Here is a 22,718-nt window from a genome sequence, read left to right as displayed (position 1 = left end):
ATAACATTTATACTAAAAAGTTATTATCAAGGGAGTAGAAGTATTTTGTAAAGGAGAATAAGTGGTGTTCTATAGTATTCACATTAATAACTAAAAATTTACAGGCATAATGTGAAGTACAATGGGCCTTCTACTATGCTATTGCCAAGAGCAGGGTGTGATGCCTTCCTATTACTTTCCAGTTTTCTCCCAACAGCATTAAATGGAGAAGTAGAGCCCACTTCTTTTTTTCTAGCATTTTTCTGGTTCCTCTAACAGAGAACATATAACTTATTTTTTATGTTGAGTTTTCTGCCTCATCAGTAAAGAGCACTGGCTCACTGTTGGGCCAGAGACAGTATAAGAGGAGGGGCAGTACCCTTTTAGGTACAGTCCCTGATACAGACATCTCGTAAATCTGCCCTAAGAAATTGTGGACATTATGTTCTGTATTCCACTGCATTACTGAGTGTGGTGTCAGAGAACAAAGATGCAAAGTGTAAGAGGAACAGATGAAAATATAGGACTTCTACAAATAAACTTTCATGTTATGGCTGCTTTATGTGACTCCAAAAATAATGTAGGAGAGATGTGAAGGCAAAGTCATCTTAGGAAAACTGAGCATGTGGCCCAGCTACCATCTCTCCAAGTTAGCTGTGACACTGAACCAGCCAAGAATTACACTCTAAATGGTAATCTATAATTGTAAGGGGTTTTTTCTAGCCTTTTTATTTTATTTGATAATTATTTCTAAGTGTTCTTCTGAACATATAATGCTCATGTAAGGGTGGAGAATCTGGGAAATGCTGGGGAGTCTTTCACACAGGAGGGTTTCTATACCTTAGGCAGGTGCTTTATGCTCTGCAGAAAGTGCTGGTTTAGGAACTCGTGACAATGACCACCACAGCTCCAGAGAACACTTTTCTCTTACAGATGGTAATTTGGTAAAGCTGTCTTGAAAAACCACTTAGTCTCATATAATGCAAACTATGAAGACAATAAAGTCCAAGAAACCAAGTTAAAAGGATTCATTATTTTGAAACAGCTGAGTATTACACATATCTTGGAATGTTTTGATGAACAGCCTGGTGTTGCCCATTGTTGCATGTAATATCCTAACAGCACAGGTAGTAATTGATAGAATACTTTTAGTCTCAAAACTGACATATAGTATGTTATTAGCATGGTAGCATACCTGTGTTTGGCAGCCAATAAAGAAGAATAACTGCATGTCAGAATGATAAGTAAATTTCAAGATGGAACACCACCCCCCAAAAAGCCACATATAGGCAAATTCTGTTTCAGTATTTTTCAGCAGTTACTTGGCTGAAGTGCTATCTCAGAAGAAGTACATGATGTACTATTTTAGATTTTTAACTGTCAATAGAAACTAAGTAAAAGTTGATATACTTTTGCACAGGAAAGTTTTCTTTAAATGGACATAATCTTTGTGTTTTCACTAGCTTGTCTAATTGTCTGTTTTGTCATTTACTGTTTCACATAAGTTTTACAATTTTTTTTTTTAAGGCCTAAAGAATTGGTGTAATTCCCTCTTCTCTGACTTTCTAAGGCCATATTCTGATTGGGAACCATGAGATATCAGAAAGTGAAGATGTTGAATTTATAGCCAGTAACTTCGTGTTCCTGTAAATATTACTAGAACTGGACTGTCAGCTTTAGATGACAGACTTATGGCAACTTTTTCATACAGTTGTAGTTTGTTTAATTTAGGTTGCTTAATGCTTCTACCAGCTGGAGTTATTTTCCATGTCTTTCAGGCAATTCTGTTGTTTTGGATGATTGGTTCCTTTGCTAAACTCTCCATTAGCTCTCAGAGTATTTTCTATGGCATTTCCAAGTTCATGAATGAGGTAACTTAGGAGCTTTCATTTAAAGGAGTACTCTTCATAAGCAGTGTCTGAAAAAACATCTCTTGTTCAGGCAATGCTAACCCTACTCAATGCCTTCTCTGTTTGTTGTTTTGTTTTTTTTTTTTTCTGTTTTCAGCAGGAAACTTTTCTTACACTGATTTTTATTTTAATTATTTTTTTAACTATTTTTGTTTCCCCCCCCCCCAAGGTGATTGCTACTTTGGAAATATGGCTACCTCTTCATATTGCATTTTACTTCAGAGTTTCCTGACTATCTTCTTTTTTCTCCTTTTTTTGACAAGCTGAATGGATCTTTAATGTGCCTCTAATGTAAAAAAATATTGTTCAGCAGTAGTATTGACACTCCCATATTAAAAAAAAAATCTACCATTTATTCAAAGATACTTCTATGGAAAAAGGATACCTATATTATATTTTCAGTGCATAACACTTAGATTTTGTAGTTACAATTAATACAGAAGATAATGGTAGTTATTAATGCTTCTTTCAGGGCACTGAAGTATCTGTGTTCATCATGTAGAGTATGTGTTGTGTTTTTCAAAGATTAATTAATGTTTCAGTCATGGTTCTATTGGTTTTGTCTAAAGCATTATGCTTAGCTGAACTTAATCTAGTCCAGAGTTGCATTCAAGTTTAGATGAATTGAGGGGCAGGAATAGCTTTGTACCCGGAATAATATGGTCTTGATCCTGGATTAGGATTGCTGGTTGCTTCTGTCTCTGAAATAATAAGCAGTAATATATTTCTTTCTATGTATTGCTAAGGTGTTAGATAAGTTGTCTGCCTGTGCCTTGTGGCAAGTACTGCCTGGGATTCATATATGCTGGTTGACAACTTGATAGCATTTTTGTGGAGCAATAGCTTTTTATTTTTTTTTTTTTCTTAATGTATTGAGTTTGATCCCTCAGGTTTGGGTGCTAGCTTTCCATTTTTCATAATTGTCTCAGATCCTTTAAACACTGAAACCCAAAGAGTTTTAAAGAAACAAGTGGGGTTTTTTTTAAGTTTTAAGACACGAGAGTCCAATTTCTAGTATATCCTCAGCTGTTCTTATAGGAAATAGCACATCAATGATGTTTTATCATAGAACAGGAATACGTGTTTGGATTTCATTCATAGAGTTTTGTTAAGATGTAGAAAAGAAAGATGCTGATTGATTTTGATATGCAAATCATAGGACTGCATGTGAGCAGTTTTATGAAGTATTTTTTACTGAGGTGCTGTTTCTGTAAAATGTAGTTTTACAGGAGTAACCTAAATGAAAGAGTTGATTGTAGGAGCACATAAAAATGAATTACTTTTAAATTAATTAAAAAATTATCATATTGTCTTTAAGCAAGAGTTCTTTGGTGTCCAGTAATTTGCATCCACAGAGGTTTTTTCAATTTTTTTCATATTTAAAAAGGATATTTTTGCATTGGCAGAAACAACAAACAACCCTTCCACTCAATGATGCATCCCTTACTTTGGAAAAAAAATGCTAAAATGTACTTACTCGCCTTTACACACCCAGTTCCACTCTTCTTTGTTGTATGTAAAGCCAGACTATCATGAACCCCTAACTCTTAGTTTCTCAGGGGCAACTCTTTTGCGAGTGGTTTGCTTATGACAGCAACATTTGTAATTCGGAAATAGGCAGGCTTTTAAGACATTTAAGCAAATACTTGATGAAGCTTTCAAGAATGTGGTGACACTATTCCAGAGGCAGGAAAGAGTAGTCAAAAAAAAATAGACATCATAGTCCCATTGATAATGGTTTTAAAGTGTTTCACTGTTACTGACTGCCCTGTATATTTTATGGGAGAAGGGTACATGGTGTAAGAAGATCTCTATTATCTTTGTGGATCAAGTAGTACCTTTGAGTTCAGAAGCTCTAATATTACAAAGACAGAGAGAAGTTTTGGAAAAACCAGTATGTATGGGCTTGTTTAGTTTTGGTTTGATTTGTTTTGTTGTTTGTCACTGGCTGTGGAGCAAATATTGATACTCAGGTTCTCTGACAAACATCTACAGTGAATAGGGAAATGAAGGAACTTTATTGCTATCAGATAACACACCACATAATATGACATTGAACACTTCTTGGCAACAACTAGTTGCAACATAGTTTGCTAAATATCTAAGCCATTGCATCAGTGAGATACTTCTGGCATTTCTCAATTAGCTCTCCCGCCCTCAAAGCATCCTGGAATGCTCAAGAACGGATGAATAACATAAGTATGCCAAAAGAGAAATATTTGACCTAAACCCCTGTTTTTTGAGTCATTGCCTTGTGAGCTGTGTTGGAGGTTTGTTATACAAAATTATGGCTGTTTAAAATGTGCTTTTCATGTCTTCTTTTGCATTAAATTTATTAAAGGGTGGGGTACCCAAAAATCAAAAGAGGTGATGTCAGCCATAAGATTACTTGACTTTAAAAATGAGTGCTGAGAGAAGTCAGAAATGGGTGAGGTTTCTATTAAAAACTAGTATTGCTGAAAAGAGAGTGATGGTTGGCATACTGGACTGAGAACCATGTTTTTAAATATAATGCTTTTTGGGGTATTATTTATATTTTATAAGCTGTTGGTAAGTTACCAAGCAGAGAAGAAGACCCAAAAAATGGTGTAAACCATTAGAGTGGGGAAAAAATTCAATTTCCCAGCTTCAGTCAAGATGATGTGAACTTGAAAAAGATAAAGTGAAGACAGAAATACGTATCTAGCTCTTTTTTTCTGACTTGAACTGCTATTTACCTTTCCCTTTGGAAGAAAGGAGCTATTAATATTCATAACCAACAACATATGTTATACACTGAGGCATGCCTTCTGAATTCTATCTAGCAAATGCTTAACTATGCTTATTTGTTTAAGCTTTTTTTTGTCAGTGACAAAAATATATTTTCAGTTACTTGTGCATCATATCAATTTAGAAATAACAAGCATATAAAAATAAGGATGTGTGTTGCAAAGGATTGCAAAATTTTGCAAAAATGCAAACATTTTTGTAGTTGTAGCAGTTGCTCCACTAGAAGATTTTACCTTATAAACTTGGCTCACAAGAGTGAAATTCCTGTTCTGTGGGCAGATATACCTAAATGTTTCACACATGATAGTCTTAGGGGAGAATAGCCCTCTGAAGAATTCAAGGCTAAATGAAGAAAATGGCTATGATTTTATGTTTCTGAAGGTCAAGTGAGGTTTTGAGAGTGTGGGTTTTTGTTTTGTTTTAAATTAGAAACAATTAACTTAGACGTTACTTAGGAGAAATGTAAAAGAAACATGTCTTCCTGTGTTCCTAATAAAGTGGCTGTGAATCATGTTGGAGCACTGTCTCACCAAGTGTGTACCCTCTGTGACTGATGTACAGGTCATTTTCTTGGTTCACTTGGTACTACAGCAGACCCTGCTTTGTTGAACATTGCATGAAACCATACTACTTAGGTTACTCTTCTCTTTTCTGGTTAGTATAATACATTGCTTAAAGGGAAGTGAAATAAAATACCCATCTTACAACTACACAGGTAGTTGAAAGAAAGAAATAATAAAGCAGTTGTCTGAGGTCCTGTGGTGTGAACTAGACATATCCTTGTCTGAAACCAAGCCCATATTTTCTGACTTCCAAGTCAGTTGTCATCTCTCAGCTACAAATCTCTCAAATTTCCTTTCTGGAATATTGGAAATGTTAAGCTGTGTCAGAGGGATATGGCATTTATGATTGGCAAATTTTGGCGTTTTTGTGAAGTCAGCTGAATCAAATTAAAAAAAAATTAAAAAAGGAATATAAGAAAAAATATATTGAACATTAGAAAAGACCACTACTGTCAGTAAGTCAGTTCTTGAAAGTATTTGCATTTATCTGGAAAGAGGTTTTCTGTTGTGTGTGTTGGGGTGTTTTTCTAGAATAGTGAGTGTTGTTATTTATTTTTCACACTTGTTCAGAAGTCATCAGTCTTTATTAAGTAACTATCTTATGTTGGCTCAGTTTACTGAATTACTAATTTATATACTTAGGTATTTGTTTTGTTGTGTGATACATTGCTTTGTAATGTGTGGTGGCATCATTGGAAAGCAAAAATATTGTTCTTGGTTCCCAGTCCTGTATGTTGTATAAAATGTAGCATGAGCTTTAGGTTCATTGAAAAGTACAGAAAGTGTGTATGTTAGGAAATATTTTAGGGTCAGGTGTTGTTACTTGTTACTTGTTACTTGCTGCTGCAGCAGAGTCCTAATGTGTTGAGGGGCTAAGATGCTATTTATAGCTGCTTCTTTGAATATTTAGTAAATATTTAGCAAGTATTTTATAAATATAGTAGTTGTTTTGGCTGTTTGAATTAGGAAATTGCTTTCAGTGTCTGAGTTTAGGTCAAGTAGTCAAGCTAGACACGTGTTGAATGCTTTTAGGTCTCTCGTTTTTTCCAATTAAAATACCAGTCAGTAAATACTTTCTTTTATGTTGCTTATTGTGGCTAATGATGGGATTGCTTTTTTTTTATTTTATTTGCAGAACGTGCTACTGAAAGTATCCATCAACTGAAATATGCCTTGGCAAAGGGTGAGGATGACATTGGATTTGACCAGTCCTCTGCGGATGAGAGCAGTGATGATGCGGACAGGGAAAATGATGACTGTGGGAATGCGGCCAGGCAGGAACCGCAGCACAGTCATGCAGGTAATTTTTCTCTAAAAGCAAATGGTTTAATCATTTTTAGAAATTAAACTAATTTATTTGAAAAAAATAAGTATTTTTTGTTATAATGGTGTTGGTTTTTTTTTTTTTTGTCTCTTCCTAGTTAATCAACTTAAAATTTTGCTGCAACATCAAGAGAGAATGGAAAGTGAAGTCTCTCCATCAAGAAGGAAGTCATCATTCTGTGTATGTTTCTTCTGGTTTCCTTTGTGTTCTTTGAATGAATGGCATGCATGTTGAGAACAATTTCATAGTATGCAGGGAGAAAAAGAAGCATTGAATCGTTTTTATATTCTTAAATACACAAGATTGCTGATGCTATGGCCAGACTTCGGTATGCTTATGACCACAGTGAAGGAAAAAGGAATCTATAATACAGGGTCAGACTTTTCTCCTTCTTTGTTGATCATGCAGTGTGGGTTATTTGTCCTGTTTGTTTTGTAAACAGTTGGGGTAAACAATGTGGAAAAATTTCTGTAAAAGCAGCCTCTGTTTTCCTTTGACTGTACCTTAAGGATTCTCAATGACCTTCTTATGCTGTAATTATGCTTTTTCTTTAAAGGATTAGAAATGTTCATGTAAGAACAGGTTTTGTAGTCCTCTGCCAAAATGCAGTGCTTTCAGTGTAATTTTGTTTATACCCTTGCAAGGGCTTCTAGGTTCTGCTTTCTTGCAGCAAAACTACACAGAAGCATGTGCAGTACACAATTCAGTTACGGAGCAGCTGCTAGTTAATAGAATCTCTATGGGAAGATAATTCAAAGACCTTGTTACAGTTTTATCTTTTGATGGCCTTTACTGACTGTTTTTGGTTTATACTAAGCAAGACAAGCAACTCTTTGCTGTCAAAGCTGAGGTAACAGCAGAATGATCTAAAGCCTGTATTCCTGCTGTGTTGCTGTCAGCCTTTGTAAAGAGCCTAGCTGTACTGTTCTGACACTGAGAAATTTGATTTAAAGTTAACTTCTCTGAGTGTTCTAAAATTCATGAGTTTAGTATGGTTGTCCTGACAGGTGTTTTGCCTCACAATGACATAGGAAAGAGTTAGTGTTTTGTAACTCAAGGGAATGATGGTTGGTTGACCTTGGCATGTCATGAATCAGTATCCGTTTGTATTTAGCCTGGGAGGGGAGGGAAACAATCTGTTATTCCACCTTTGGTGAAGTTTTCTACTTGTATTGGAAAGTTTTAGTAGAGTGGAAAATTCAGTAAACAGAATACTTTTATTTAAGAAACACGGGCTAGTGCTTTCAGGGAGTGGGTTAAAGAATGGATGAATAAACAGAGGAAAATGGGAATATACTGTATTAGTAGGGCATTGTCTCATTTCTTCCTCTTGAAGTTTCCAGTGAGTGGCATTCTGTGAAGTAGTATCCTTATTCTTCTTTGCAGCTGTCCTCCACCTGCTTACTAAATAGGATGTGAAAGTGTTCTGAAGACAGACCAAGTGTAAAGCTCAAAAAAATGTAAAAGTACGAAAGTGTGCACACACCAAAAGTATTCCAAACCCGTATAAAATATGAGCTCGTCTGGTGATTTACTGGACACTGCAGAAATGCTTCTTTTATAAGAAGAACCCAATTCCCCAAGGTCAAGGAAAGCAAACTTAAAATGTCAATAACCTTAACCTTTTGCTTTGAGTTGTACTGAAATACCTGATGGCAACTGAATACTGTATGACTGCATGAACTGTAGTTAAAGCAAATATTTCACAGAAAGTATACTGTTTAGGAACCTTTACCACGCTTGGTACATATAAATTACATTGTCTTAACAAAATTCCCTTTTCTTTCTCATTGATAAGAGTTGCAATAGACATCAAGTGAGTAAATCTTTTTCTTGATTTCATCCAAACAGTTGGTGAAAATTTTCCTTTTGCTCTACATTTCACTGCCTGAGGTCAAGGACCAACAAGATTGCTTTACACAGCAAATGCAGTTCTGCAAGCTGGGTTTTGGCTAACCTAGCTGCACCTAGCCTCGGTTCCTGACACTGCAGTTGTAGCCTGGAGTTTCTGTGATGGATTCCTGGTGTTTGTTGCCAGTTTACAGGGTGGCAGAGTTTCTCTGGTTCTGTGGATTAGATGTTTGAAATTTGAGGCATTCAGGAAAAGTACAAGGTAGGCCAAATTATTTGTGATGTTGACAAAACTTTGTCACCATGTAGAATGCTGACTTTTAAAGCTGCTAAGCATTTATATTTTATAAATCCTTTTTAATATTAAGTGTGCAAATGTGAACAGGATTTCTGAGACTCAGGCATATAAATGTTTGGTAATTCATACTGATCAGATGTGTCTTTCAGTTCTGATTTTAATGTTCAGCCTAATTTAAATACCTGCCTCCCCTGACCATTGTTCTTTCACCCTATAACATGTTATATTATCAGAACATTAATAAAAAATCCCAAATTAATTTCTAATCAATTTATAACAATTATGTTATAAAAAAGGTTTAAAAGAGTCACAAAGAGGGGTTCTCAGGAAAATATACATTTTTTTTCTTTTTAGTGAAACCATTTGTTACCACTATTGTTTACAGTACACTGATGTTTCTCAGGTTAAATATTAGCACATTGTTTTTCAGTGAAAAATAATTTGTATAGAAATGGAGTTTTCCCACATTTTTAACACTGTTGTGGTGTAATCTTTTCATTCAGCTGGAGGTGTCAGCTGCAAGGTGTTCATTACACTTTCAGAGAAGAGGGAGGGATGAATAAAAGGCAGCAAAACAGAAAAATGAGTGACAAATATCATCAGGGCTATATTACATACACTTTAACAAGTGTGGTTCATTTCTTTTAAAATTTATGAAGTAGTAATATTAACAGACTTTAAATCAAAGTGAATTCTGAGTTTAGAATTCATGGGACTTACATGCACTGAGCCAGATGAAACATGGTGCAAATTTGGAGTTCCTTCTCTAAATGTTTTTCCAAAGGCTTCTGAATATCTTCCATTTGTTTCTCCAGTTGTAGTCCCAGATACCTCATGAGTTCCTGAAAATGAGTTCTATGATCTTCAAGTCTTTAATTATATTTAGGAATATGGCATATTGTTGCACAAAAAGATATGTTTCTGACCCCAGATCACAGATGTTAGGATTGTATCAGTTTCAAACTAGGTAGGGATTGTCATAAAGATGCTTGTTTTCATCCAGAATCATGAACTAATGCTAGAAATGTACCTGTTGTTCCTCTGAAAGGATTCCATTAACAACTCTGTGTGCATTTTGAATTCACACCAGAAAAGTGTACATGTATTCTGTATGCAAGCAACTTCTTACTGCAATAAATGGAAAACTGGAAAATAACACATACTATTCTTTATTTCCTTCAGAAACCCCCAGAAGCTGTACCTGGAGACTCACCAGTCCTTTCTGATCTCATTCCTATAATCAATGATCAATCACAGTACATTAACCATTTGGAAGCAGAAGTGAAGTTTTGCAAGGTATCAGACAATATATTTGACCTACTAAAACCCTGATGCCCCAAATATGAATAACTGCTTTAAAAGTAACTTATCTTTGACTTTGGATTGCTTGTTGTAATGACCAAAACTGAGCCAAATGCAGTTCAGTAGATCCCTTACCGTGTTTCTTAGTCTCTGGTGTTTAAGGGTCTTTAGGAGATTTTTAGTCCTAATACAAATAAGCTTTTTTTTTTAAGTAGTTATATGGGAATTCAAGCTGCAAAAATACCATGTATCTTTTGAGTATTCTTACTCCCTCTTAAAAGGGTTAAAACAGTTGAGAATGTTAATCTCAACTGTTTGGTCTCAAGATGTATTCCAATGTTGATAGCTGTCTCAAGGAGCCTTTTACATGCTGATCCTTTATACTATAGGAGGAGTTGTCTGGGATGAAAGATCAAGTACAAGCAGTTGTACTTGAAAATGAGGAACTTCATCAGAAACTGAAATTCTTAACTGCAGAATACACATTGAGAGAACAAACTCTTCTAGATGCCTCGGTAGGTTTTTAGTTTTTGTCGTTTTAATCAGTGCTCAGGGACCTGACCTGATTCTTTTTATGGAAGGCTATACAAATGGTTATTTGCTAACTGAATTTTAGTCAAAACTTAATGAGAATTTGCAAACATGGATTTCCTTGGGTAACATCATTATCATAGGTTGCTAACCTAATTAACTTGTTTATTGGTTCTTATATTCTACTGAAATTTGTAAGATTCAGTACTTACATAAGTAGCATTTGTTTAAAAAAGCAGCCTGCATGATTATAACTGAAGCATTAATATTTTTGTTTTAGGCAAATACTCAGAACTCCTGGCCTGCAGGTGGTAAAGACTTTAGCACGCCTCAGCCTGTCACCTCATCACCAGCACGTAACAAAGATCAGGCTTTTGTTACAGCAGTTGCTGGAGGCATAGAAAAATGGCCTGTAGAACTGGTTGGTATAAACTTTCTTCACAGAGTCCTACCTTTGCAAAAACTTTCAGTCCCTTGTTGTTGCTGCAGTTCTGATGATTAATTTTGTAACAGACACAGGAGGAGTTTTGGTTGACTGAACCATAATATGACCTCAAATTTTATGCTCTTAAACCTCATCTTCTCATTATGCCCTAATTAATATTATGCAGTTAGATACAGATGGCAGGTTGTATCTGCAGATGTTGACTTTCCACAGATAAGTTGTTTAAAGATGATGGCTCCACTGTACTTTGGAGATTCTTAGTTAGTAACACAATGCCCAAGCAGGTGGGAACTAGCTGGTGTAATTTATGTTGCCTTCTACACAAGCTCTTTTGCAATGAGTTGTTCTGCTCCTGGCGCAGCATGGGCTCAGTGAGGTACAAAAGTAGCTTTGTGCGGTCGGCTTTCCGTAAGCTAAATTACATGCTTTTGGCTTTTAGACATACAAAGGTATCCTAGTGATTGAGAGATGATGTTGTCTCTATCCTGTATTTTTAGTTTGGCAAGATATTAAATTTTTCTTTTGCTCTGGAGTAGTGGGGTGGCATTGCTGTCTTTTGGGAAAAAAGCTTGATTAACTGAAAAGTTTTGATATTTTTAATCCATGTACATATGTGCACTCTAAAATGTATAGGGTCCTTTAATTCTTCAATTAAATGTATTTTTAAATTTTTCTCTGAAAAATATGGTTTTCTTATTTTTATGCTATTATTCTTAGTGATCCTTTATGCCTGCAGTTATTTGAAAGCTAGGTTTTTACATTAATTGCACTTTTCTTCATCTGTCACATTTAAAGCAAGAGAATCTTGCATAGTGAACTAAAATTTTAGTGCTTTCTCTGATTTGTTATCACCATTGCATTTAACATGAGTGTAGTTGATTCATATAGTTTGTTCTTCACCAGGTAATAAAAGTAACTCACTGTATTATACACTGTATTATAAATAAATAGCCTGTCTACTTCCAGTTCTTTGGAATTCCTCTTTAATATCTTCTGACTTACAGGAAAGCAAGAACAAACTCGGGATACGATCATCAATTTGGGTAAAGCATTTTAGAGGGCTACAGTTGGAGCTGAAACAGTTTACCATATGAATTTCTGGCTAGATATATAGAAATAAGAAAATTTTCATTTTGTAGACATTCAGAAGTGTGAAATATTTAGGTTTCTCTGCTACTAGTGTTTCAACAAGTTTATTTCTTCAGGGGAAAAGAATGAATGTGTCTGAAGTCTAGGTTTATTTGTAAAGACTATTATGAAGAAAGCCAAAGACACTTCTTTTCTCCCATATTTTCTAAAGGAGAATCTAAAACTTCTTTATCAAGAAAAAGTCGATATCCTTGATGCTCAAATACAGTCTCTAAGGTAAAGTGAAATGTTTACTTTTTCCTTAAAATGATTGTTAATGACTCCATAACAGCATGAACCACTCTTGATCTGAATTTAACTAGGAGAATGCGTGAATGCCTGAGTGTTGTGTTTTCTGACAGTATCCCTGAAAGCTGGTTTTGTGGAAAGTTTTCTCAGATATAAATGCAGCAAAAAAAAAATTGAATATACTGCTACTTTATACAGTAGCAATATAAGATGTCTTTATCAGTTTTACCCTCTTTCCTCAGATAAACACCATGTCTGCTAAGGTACATCAAAGAAAAAAAGAGCAGTTAATATTGTATCTTGTGTGAGACCTTCCATAATTAGCAGTCTTCTACTAATCTTTTATATTGCAAATTTCAGAGATCTTAAGCATCAAAATAGTTTAGGCCACATAATGATTTTGGAGCAGGAATATATAATTTTAAGGTTTGTAGGCAGTGCTTCCAGTTGTGTAACTTGCATCTCTTTAAACACAAAAATATATGAAAGTAAGTCCTCATGTACTCCTCAAAATATTCAACGTTTGAATAGGTAACAAATTATGAAAAAACAGAGGAAGGGGTAACCACTTTAAGATATGGTTTTCAGGACTGAACTTCCACTTGTACACCTGCATTAATGATACTGCTGCTGACTGTTAATTTGTGCTTTTCCCTAAATAAATTGTGGTTTCATATATCTGAAAACTCTAGGCTTTTCTGTCTATGTAAAAAGAGTTACTAGTCGGGAGACAAGTTTAAATAATACTGTCTGCAGTGGTGAAATCTGAAACATGCAAAGCTAGTTGTTTAGTGAATGTAAAGGAGGATCTTAAATTTCAGCTGTTTTTATTTTTTTTCCCACTTGGCTTAAAGTGGTATGTATACTCAGAAATAATTATAGGAGGCTAAAGTAGTCTGAAAATTTCCTCAAGTACATTATTCAGCCTCTTGATTTCTCCCAAGAGGCATGATCTTTCAAACTGTAAGTTCTGCAAAGCTAAATTTTAATTGAAGTGAGAAATTATATCACTTTCAGTGGGACTGTCTTTAACTTCAAGCATGAATTTACACAGGACTTGCTGATTTCTTTCCAAGGCTTTCCAACAATAGGTCTGTTGTACCATGACTGTCTAAGGATATATGCAGAGCAAATTCTGTTCAGGTTATAGTGGATTATATTTAATAGACCAGCTACTAAAATTGGAAAAAGTGCACAGAAGATTTTCCAGATGGAAATAAGCATGCATGCAGTGTATATATCATGTGCACAGTAAATCCGATGCAACCAGAATGTGTCAGACTTCCTATGTGTGTGCTACCCAGATGGCCTGCATAACAAACCAAAAGCTTTGGATTCATTGCACAATTTGTCAAATTGATCTATATGTGCACAGTGTGCGTTTGTCTGGAACTTCCTGATGTTAGCATTCCTACTGCTTGCAATCTCCCCAGCCTGACACATGCTTGGAAATTCTGGAGAAAATTCTTCAGAGCACCTGGTAAAAATTTCAGAGACAAGTAAAAAACTTGGCCTGTCTTTCTGCACATTTGTTTGACCTCAAGTTCATGAATATCCCTGGATCAGAGTGAATGCGCTGAATAGATCTGGATTCTTGTCTTAAGAGTAGAGAGTAAATATGAAGTTAGTGATATTATTAATCAAAACAACAGAAAATTTTTATAGTATTGAAATATTTATACAGCTGGTAGTGTTTCTTGTTAACAAATCTTATATCCTGTTCAGATAATATCTAAGCCTACAAGTTTTTTATCTAATAATTTTCTGATACTACAGGAGGAAGGAACAAATTAACACAGTATTGTTTTCTCTATTATTAACTTTAAGTGAGAAGTTCAACTGTTATTTCTCTAATAAAGTCTTTATTAGCCTACTGAAATGTGTACAATAATTACAGAGATTCTTACAGTTCTTTTTAGTATATTGGATGTGACTATAACTTGCAGAAATGTTTGATTTTGCAAATAATATCTTTTATTTCTTCTTTCTAGAAAAGACCTTTCAGAATCTCAGAAGACATGCAAAGATTTGGAAGCAAGGCTGAAACAGCAGAAGTCACTTGTTTCAGCTGCAAATTGTAGCCGGGTTGGTGGTCTGTGTCTGAAATGTGCACAACATGAGGCAGTTCTTGCACAGACCCATTGTAATGTTCATGTGCAGACCATCGAAAGGCTGACGAAGTAGGTTTGGGGGAGTATGTACTTTGTCATTGAAAGTATGGATGCTTACAATAAACCATTTCAGTCTCAATATGTTGGGTTGCATTCATAGGGAGATGTGCACTATGGAACAGTACACTCCCAAGCTGAAGTCATAATGCTAAAGGCAATGAATGTAGGTCCCAACCATTTTGAGATAGATAATTCAGTTTTTCTACTTATTTCAACTGGGAAGGAATGCTAGTCACTATCATGTAATTATGGTACTTTGGGCTGTCCAGATAATGAGGCTATTTATAGTCTTTTTCCTGCACTTTTTGTACAAACAAATCTTTCTGTCAGCACAAATATTGTGGAAATCCGTGTATTTTGATTGATTATTTCCTGCAAAAGTTCCTAGTCTTTCTGTAGCTGGAATTTTCTCTGGCTTCACTTTGTTCTCCTTGCATTTGGGGAACTTTTCAGGTACATCAGCAGTAGATCAGGTGCTCGGGGTAGGGATTTCCGACCAAAAACACATGTAGTAGATCTTCCCTGACAATAAGTCAGGGAAAAGAAGTTGGATAAAAATAAATGAAATTATTTCCTGCAACTTTTTTTTAATTCTAGCTTTTATTTAAATAATTTTTTAAAAACAGCTGTACAGGCTGAATATATGAAATCCAGAAACCCCAACAGCATTAATTTTTTTTCCTTAGGAATTCTGCTAGTCCACCATCTTGAAAAAAACTCTGCCTCTCTACTTACTAGTAATAATGATAGGACACTGCAACTTTTTCAAACTTGGTTAAACAGCCATTTATTTGTTGTCAGATATCTGAAGCTTCATAGGATTTCTGAAGTTTTAGAATAAGCCTGCTGGAGATTAAATAGTGGTTCAGTTAGAAGTAAGGAGACTGAAGGGATGTAGTCCACAGTATGTATAGTCAATCAAGTGGATATTGTCCCTATGCCTTTGATGGCCATTGCCAGGATTTGTGTATATTTTTCTAATATCAAGTCCAAGAATTTTCTGGGAAAGCTCTGTTGCTGAATAGTCAGTTTTCAAAATCTACATTTGGTAATTATTTGTCACAGATGTTAGAAAATATGAACAAACTATAATTCAGTACATTCTTGTCCTCTTGTATTATAAGGCAGCTCGAAGGAAAAGATTTGAGCTGACCTATCTATCTATCTTAAACAATTACTTCATTCGAGGTTTAACAAAATCTAAAAACTACATCTGCTTGTGATGCAGTTTATTAAAACCAAAAATATTTCAGTAGGGATTTTCAAAGGAACTTTGTCCAATTCTGGTAGAAATTAAATTTCAAAATATGGCTGTTAGTTCTCTGACAAATACAAAAATGTTTTGACCACAAATGTAAAAAAAACCCAAAGAAACCAAACCCAAACACAACAGTTTTCATCCAGAATCTCAAGTTGCACCTAAACTACAGACAGTTTACATTAAAATTCTTAAGGTAAAAGTTTTTAACATGGCAAAGTAATTAAAAGGTGAAGTTAAGCATTACGGTTTTATGAACTCTGCTGCACTGTTTAGTACAGATCTTAGTGTCTTAGTTAACAAAAATTCGTAGGAGATGTAGAATCAAGGTGGCTTATTGATTAGTTAGTTCCAGTTTGTACCAAAGGGATGGGATACAGATTTTCATTTTATATACATAGTGATCTGAATTACTTGTTGAACCTAATCCTTCCTTTTATTATTTTTTCCCTTTTTTACCTTTAATGACAGTGTAATTCCATATTGCATTATTCTGCTTTTTTTTTTTTTTTTTTTGGAATGGATCTGCATTTTGTAATGCCAACAGAATGTGCTCAGCTTCAGTATGTTAATGACTTGAGACCTGCTCTAATTATTGGCATTTTCTGTAATGGTCCATCCTTCTGAAATGAAGGACAGATCATCAAGCAAGTGATATTTTCAATATCTGCCAAGCTAGCAGTATGTGTTGTCATTCACTCTTAACCAATGAATTTTAGTCTTGCTTCACTTACCACCGTCCTTATGTGTCGTATCTGTTAATATTTAATATTTTATATACATGGTGTTTGTTTTTTTTTTCTCTTAAGATACAGAGGAGATATCTTGTTTTTCTTTATATGCAGAGAAAGAGATGACTTGATGGATGCACTTGTTTCACTGAGACAAAACATGAAAGAGATGCAGCAAAGAGAATCTGATGCTTGTAAGCAAGTTGAACATGCTGTGCAAATGGCAGAAGAGGCCAATTTGGAAAAAATAAAGGTAAATTAATCAAGAAATTAGAACTTTTCAGTGTTCAGTTCTACTGCAAATGTTAGTTTTCATGCTAATGAACAAGTATGTGTTAGACCTTTGTCATATGTTGAAATGATGTAGTAGATTTAAAACAATTGCTCTGTGTGACTGTTTCTGAGCAGTAACATGAATGCTGTATTTGAGTTCTTGAATTCTCATCAATACTGTAGGGAGCGTTGAATTTTTAAATTCTGATATAGCTTCACAACTAGGTGATATAAATTCAAAGAATTTTCAAAGGCATTCATGACATGTAAGAGGATAATTTTCGCATCACATTTCTGACCTACTCTGGAAAGAATAGTTAAAAGGCTTACAAACAACTCCTTTTTGCCTCAGATAAGAGCAGTGCAAGAACTGATTAACTATCAGAGCTCTTTGAAGATGAGAAGTCCTGTCTAATGTTACCTGCAGGAAGCTTTTGGTGTTATGTAAATGATAATCTTAAAACCAGTTTTGATGTAATGCTTGTGTTAGCTCTGGAGCCCCTGGTGGTCTAGTGGTAAGGGCGCGGTGCTGTCACCGGCAAGACCCGGGTTCGATTCCCGGTCAGGGCCACTCCCGGGCAGGTGGGGCTCGTTAGCCCTTAAAGGCAACCCACCTACGTCCTAAGGACCTCACTGCCACCGTCCAAGCTCGCTTGGCCCCGGCAGATGAACCTTAGGATTAAAGGGTGGGCTCAGTTCCGCGCACACTGTGTCTCACCTAAAAAATCCAATGCGCAGGCTGGAAGGTGTAAAGACCTTCCCCGGATCTTTGCTCGCGAAGACTGGCCATTATTATTGTGTTAGCTCTAGTTCTATACACAATCAGTCTATATTGACCTAAATTATTTCCTTGATAGGTAGTGACATCTACTGTATTATTAGTGAATTACTATGAAATTGAGAGAGTGTTGGTTTGTTTTGGGTTTTTTTTAATTAAATGCATACAAGATTGATATAAATGCTCTATTGATCAGCTTGGTATTATTCATCCAGTGCTGCAAGAGAAGTGTATGGGTGTGTAGGGTCTTGTCAAGTGCTGTTTGCTTGTGTACAAGTCTGAATAGTAGTTTGGTTTCTTTGATACTCCAAAACTATTTTAATATGAAGGAACAGGAAGAAATTTTTTACTTATGCTGCGTTAATTTAGCATTGTTACATGATACTGGTGTATCTTAGTAACTACAAACAATCTTTTTTTTCCCCAGTCCTATTCTACTCTTCAGTGCTGTTTTTCTTGATAATTAGCGTAGAATCCAGTAGAACAGTCCATATAAGAAAAGTGAGGGGTTAACACATTGAGCTTCCAAATCCTACAATTGCAGTTTCATCACCCTGTTGATCAAAAGTCCAACCTCTGGTGCTTATCATTTAAAACCACCATTTCTTTTTGCCTTTTGGTTGTCTCTGTAGTTTGTGGCCCCTTGCCTGTTGTGTAGGGCAAGGAGGAAGTCTGTTAAGGTTGATTTTACATAGGTGAAGGAAAATCAGGAATGTATTTTCAACATAAATGGCATAAAAGAATAATTGTTTGAATTGCTCACTCTCTAGTCAAAACAATGGTACTTCACCAAAATAGACTGGTGATGTGATAAAAGGGATCCCATGAAGGGTCTCAGAGAATTGACATAGAACTACTGCAGACTTTTAGAGCATTCTCTAAAATACTATCACTTAACTTGCTTCTAATGCCATGAAACGGAGCACAGGGGTTTGGCTTTGAGTAAAAGAAAACAATCAGTTTAATACTGTATGATTCCTAAAAGGAGGTTACTCTAGCTTCTTTGAAACAGGATATCCTGAATATCAGTGAAATGATGAAATGAAATCTAGTTTACTTGTGGGCTAGCAAAGCTGCCTGTAGGGTGCTTTGAATAGCTGGATTTACTTTTAAGAGAGGAGGGTGTTTCTGATTTAAACTTATTCTATCACTTCGGCAGAGATACGGCAGCAAACATTGATAAATATATTTGTTTCCCTAGCTTTTTTATAAGATAGTGTTCTGAGAGTCTTCTTCAACTTATGTTTCTTCTTTTTTGGTAGAAAACACATTTATAACCTGTTGGTTTGAGAACCTCAAATTGAGCAGTACTTTTATGAGGTTTTTAGTAGAATTAATTTTCTACAAACCTGAAATTAAAAAAAAAAAGTTTTAAAAATTGTATTTATCTTTGCTTCTTTCAGGTTTCTTCTTAGCGTTCTGCACTCAGTAATGCACTTCAGAGGGAGAACAAGTGCAAGTGTATACATTTTATTAATTTTGCCATATGTTTTTCCTAAATTATGCAGTTAGGCAGTAACCACAGTATTTGCAAGGAGTCAAATATTGGAGACTGAGTCTGGTGATGTGCACTCAGGAATTTTAAATGCAAGGCAAATAATCATATTTTTAGAAGAACAGCTATTTATTTGGAAAATGCTTCTATCTTTGCCATGGCTCTTAAAAGCAATTAGTTTTGTATGTTTATGCAGTAGGACATGTATATACATACAAACATATACATCTATTTTAGTTTTCTTAGTCCTGTTTTAGATGTTAACACAATAGGGTATGTATAAGCATCGTAATAACTACATAAAAAATAAAAAGATGACCTTTCTTGTAGCAAATTGGTTTCTCTGACGGCATTAGATACATACTGTATTTGTTCATAAATTTTCGTTTTCTTCCACATCAGAAAATTGTTGTATTTTTTTAGGCTCTAGTCCACTGTGAGCAACTGAAAAGTGAAGTGGAACGGCAAAAGAATTCTCTTGAAAGGGAATTGGCTGCCCAGCTAAATGAGAGGGCTAATGAAAAAGAAGCAGTGCGGGAAGAAATGAAGAAAGAAAAGGAGGAATTGGCAGCAATGGTATGAATTGGTTCTTTTCCTGTTTGTGTATTAGAATGAGTGTATCATCCTCTTTAAACTTTCTGTTTGCTTGCCTTTCGTTTTCAGTTTTGGATTTGAGGGATCACTAAGTCATTTCTACCATTGCTTTAAAGCTGTGGTGGATAAGTGATCCTTTGAATGACTGGGTTTTATGCTATGTCACTGCATACATATACTACATTATTGGTGTTATGCCCTTTCTTTTAGTCTGCATACTGTTTTCTAATGCACATTGTCAAAGTAGGAAAGGGTTAAGTAATGTGTGACACAAGGTTTGTACATATCTCTTTTATAAAAATTATTTAGTTTGGCAAGTCAAACGTTCAGAAGTTAGCACATGTCAAATTTAGGATTCTTTGCTGCTTTGATCTTACATATACATTAATGTTATGATATCATAATTTCAGAGTCATCTTATCATATGCTCAGTTTTCCCACCTGCAGAAATGTGTTGGAATCTCTTTTCTCACTTTTACTGATGTTTATAAACTCTCTGAGAGAGAATCTGTCTTATTATTTATGCTGTGACCATTGTGGTAGTCTTGATAACCTTGTTTGAGACTTCTGAATGGTAGTTCAATTTGAATATAAAACATAAAGATTTTCTGCCCGATGGAGTCTACAGACAAAACCTCATGCTAACAGCAGTAAAGCCTGTGAGACGTGATAGAGGAGGCACTTCTAAGGTGATTGAAAAGGGAAGAAAATGTAGAGAGATAAATACTTCATGAATTAGCGATATTCATGCTTGCTTGACGTGCAACCTCTTCAGCTATTTTCTGATGGAGGTTTGGAAACAATAGAGTGAATTTCTCTGCTGATTGTAGGCTTTTTCCATATTTTGGGACTCTTTTATGACTGTATGGCTTATTTCTAAAAATTCAGAGAACACAGACTGAACAGGATAAACTAATTAAGTGTGTTTAAAAAAAAAGGGGGGTGGGAAGGTTCTTTAGCAGTGTTGTTGCTTGTAAAATGACTGGAAAGCCACTAACATAAACAGGGAACCAAGGTGATCTGGTGCTATTTCTGGTATTGTGAGATGGTGGAATAATATCCTAAGTTGCTACAGGAAGTCAAAGCTTTTGACTCCAGTACCAGCTATAAAAACAGGAATTAAGCGCAGTGATAGGGACTAAGTGATATTTAAGTAAGTTAACTGATCATCAGAAATCTGTTGCCGGGGAAACTGAAATAAAAAAAATAACCTTACTCTGGAGACAATGAGACATCATTAAGCAATCCCTTAACTCCCTGCTATCTGTCATGGTATCCCTCTTATGAAGTTAATTCTTTAGCTACAGAGTTGTTTTATTACAGAGTATTCACTCCAAAATACAACCTATTAGATAAGCGTTTCATACTTCTTTTTGGTAGAATATTTCACTCCATGTCATCACATTACTTTATATTTCATCACTCACTGAGATGTGTTTTACTGAAACTGATTCCCACTTTAAGGAGTTGTAGTCCTTTTTTAAAATACTGCATACACATTAAAGAACATGTAGCGACATTATGATGACATCATGCTTGGCAATTAAAGATATGGGATGATTTGGTAGAAAGCTATGTTCTATATTAATGGTATACACCTACATATTATTAGCTGCTTTTACGTTTTAGGATTAATGAGATAGTAGAAATGGTATAGTGTGCATTCACTTCATATGAATATTTTATCACTCACTTTATGAAATTATTTGTTTGAAGGAGAGAATTGGCATGATACATAATTCAGGTGGATGTATAAGGAGTGAAAAATAGTTATGTATATATAATCCTCTAGGTTTGGCTTTGAATTTCTGTAAGTTAACCTAGAACTGTCAGACACCGTTATTTCCACTTATATTAGTAAGCGTCAGGGCTAAATAGCTGAAGGCTCACTGTCTCTGTTTTATTGTTACATTTTTCTACCATTCAGCAAAACTTCATCTGGATTACATTAGAATTTTTAATATACTGTTTCTATATGGGTTTTGTACGACATCATGCTTTGATCTATAGTGCTGAAATGTTTTCTGAAATTGAAAATTAATTTGAAGTCTGTGGTTGCAATGAGAGTTTTCTTTAGCTGGGAGGACATGATTTATTTTTAAACAATCTACATAAGGATGGATAAGAAAGTGATCAATAGTACTCCTACAGCTGCAAAACTAATGCAACCAGCTACTTGTGACACTTTGTCCATACTTAAAATTCCTGGAGACTAGTCCAGTTGATGAAAAGTTTCAAATAAACTACTGTGTCATAAATTAATTCAAAATTACAAACCTATTGTTGCAATAATTTAGCCATATTCTATTATTAATAATAGATGATAAATTTTATTGTACATGCTTATTTTTTGTTGCATTTTTAATACTATGTATTTTGTCTACATGCAGTTGCTTTTGAGGAGAGCTTCCCACAAAATTTAGGTCTGTGTTTGGTCAAATTGTGTCATTACAGTGTTCTTGGACTTTTTGCAGGTGGCAACCCTATCTGAGAATGTGGCCATTTTGGAGGCTCAAATGAAGAAAATTACAAGTGAAAAGAACTCTCTAGTTAACCAGTTAGAACAATCACGGGATCAGCTTGCATCTCATGAAATGGAGATGAATAAGGTAAGCACATTTATAAGTGAGTATTGAGCTTGGTTTTCCTTATCACTGTGACCTGAAAGATGAGAATTTTTTCTTTCTCCATTTTCCTGTTTTGATAAAGAACATGTGATAACAGGCTTCATCTGAATATCCCACAGGCACAGCCGTAGGAGTAAAAAGATAACTTTTTCAGCTTGCCTAGGCCCCTTGTCATGCAAAAGCTAACTTTTCTACTTTGCAATCTGTGTAGATCACTACTTAATACTATTTAAAACTATTTAAAAATTCATTAAAATTGCATTTGGTCTGAATGAGACAACATAGTCTTTAATGGCTACCTCTGGGACATGCAGTGCTAAAATAAAGGGAGCTGTATCAAATTCAAATCACTGTCAAATACTTTCCTTTAGACTTTTTGTGTAGTATACTGCTTTATTCATTAACATTGATTGTATGTCCCTTACAAAGAGATCTTTCTTCT

The 22,718-nt window shown here is 35.1% G+C and overlaps 1 protein-coding gene across 7 annotated transcripts in view; it reads left to right on the top strand.

The window, feature by feature from the left end:
* SDCCAG8 (SHH signaling and ciliogenesis regulator SDCCAG8) overlaps positions 1-22,718 on the top strand; it is a 112,285-nt gene that overhangs the window by 2,603 nt on the left and 86,964 nt on the right. For all 7 annotated transcript variants that reach the window (XM_050315196.1, XM_050315195.1, XM_050315194.1 and 4 more), the window contains exons 2-11: positions 6,357-6,521; positions 6,643-6,725; positions 9,877-9,990; positions 10,386-10,511; positions 10,808-10,948; positions 12,273-12,337; positions 14,341-14,529; positions 16,624-16,762; positions 19,479-19,631; positions 22,124-22,258. In XM_050315196.1, the coding sequence (XP_050171153.1) occupies positions 6,357-6,521; positions 6,643-6,725; positions 9,877-9,990; positions 10,386-10,511; positions 10,808-10,948; positions 12,273-12,337; positions 14,341-14,529; positions 16,624-16,762; positions 19,479-19,631; positions 22,124-22,258 (1,310 nt within the window). The remainder of the gene's footprint in view (positions 1-6,356; positions 6,522-6,642; positions 6,726-9,876; positions 9,991-10,385; positions 10,512-10,807; positions 10,949-12,272; positions 12,338-14,340; positions 14,530-16,623; positions 16,763-19,478; positions 19,632-22,123; positions 22,259-22,718) is intronic.

The sequence above is a fragment of the Myiozetetes cayanensis genome, unplaced genomic scaffold, assembly GCF_022539395.1.
Source record: "Myiozetetes cayanensis isolate MyiCay16 unplaced genomic scaffold, myiCay2020 scf2-11, whole genome shotgun sequence".
Taxonomy (NCBI): Eukaryota; Metazoa; Chordata; class Aves; order Passeriformes; family Tyrannidae; genus Myiozetetes; species Myiozetetes cayanensis.
Note: the sequence above shows the minus strand (reverse complement) of the source record. Positions and strands in the feature narration are given on the sequence as shown.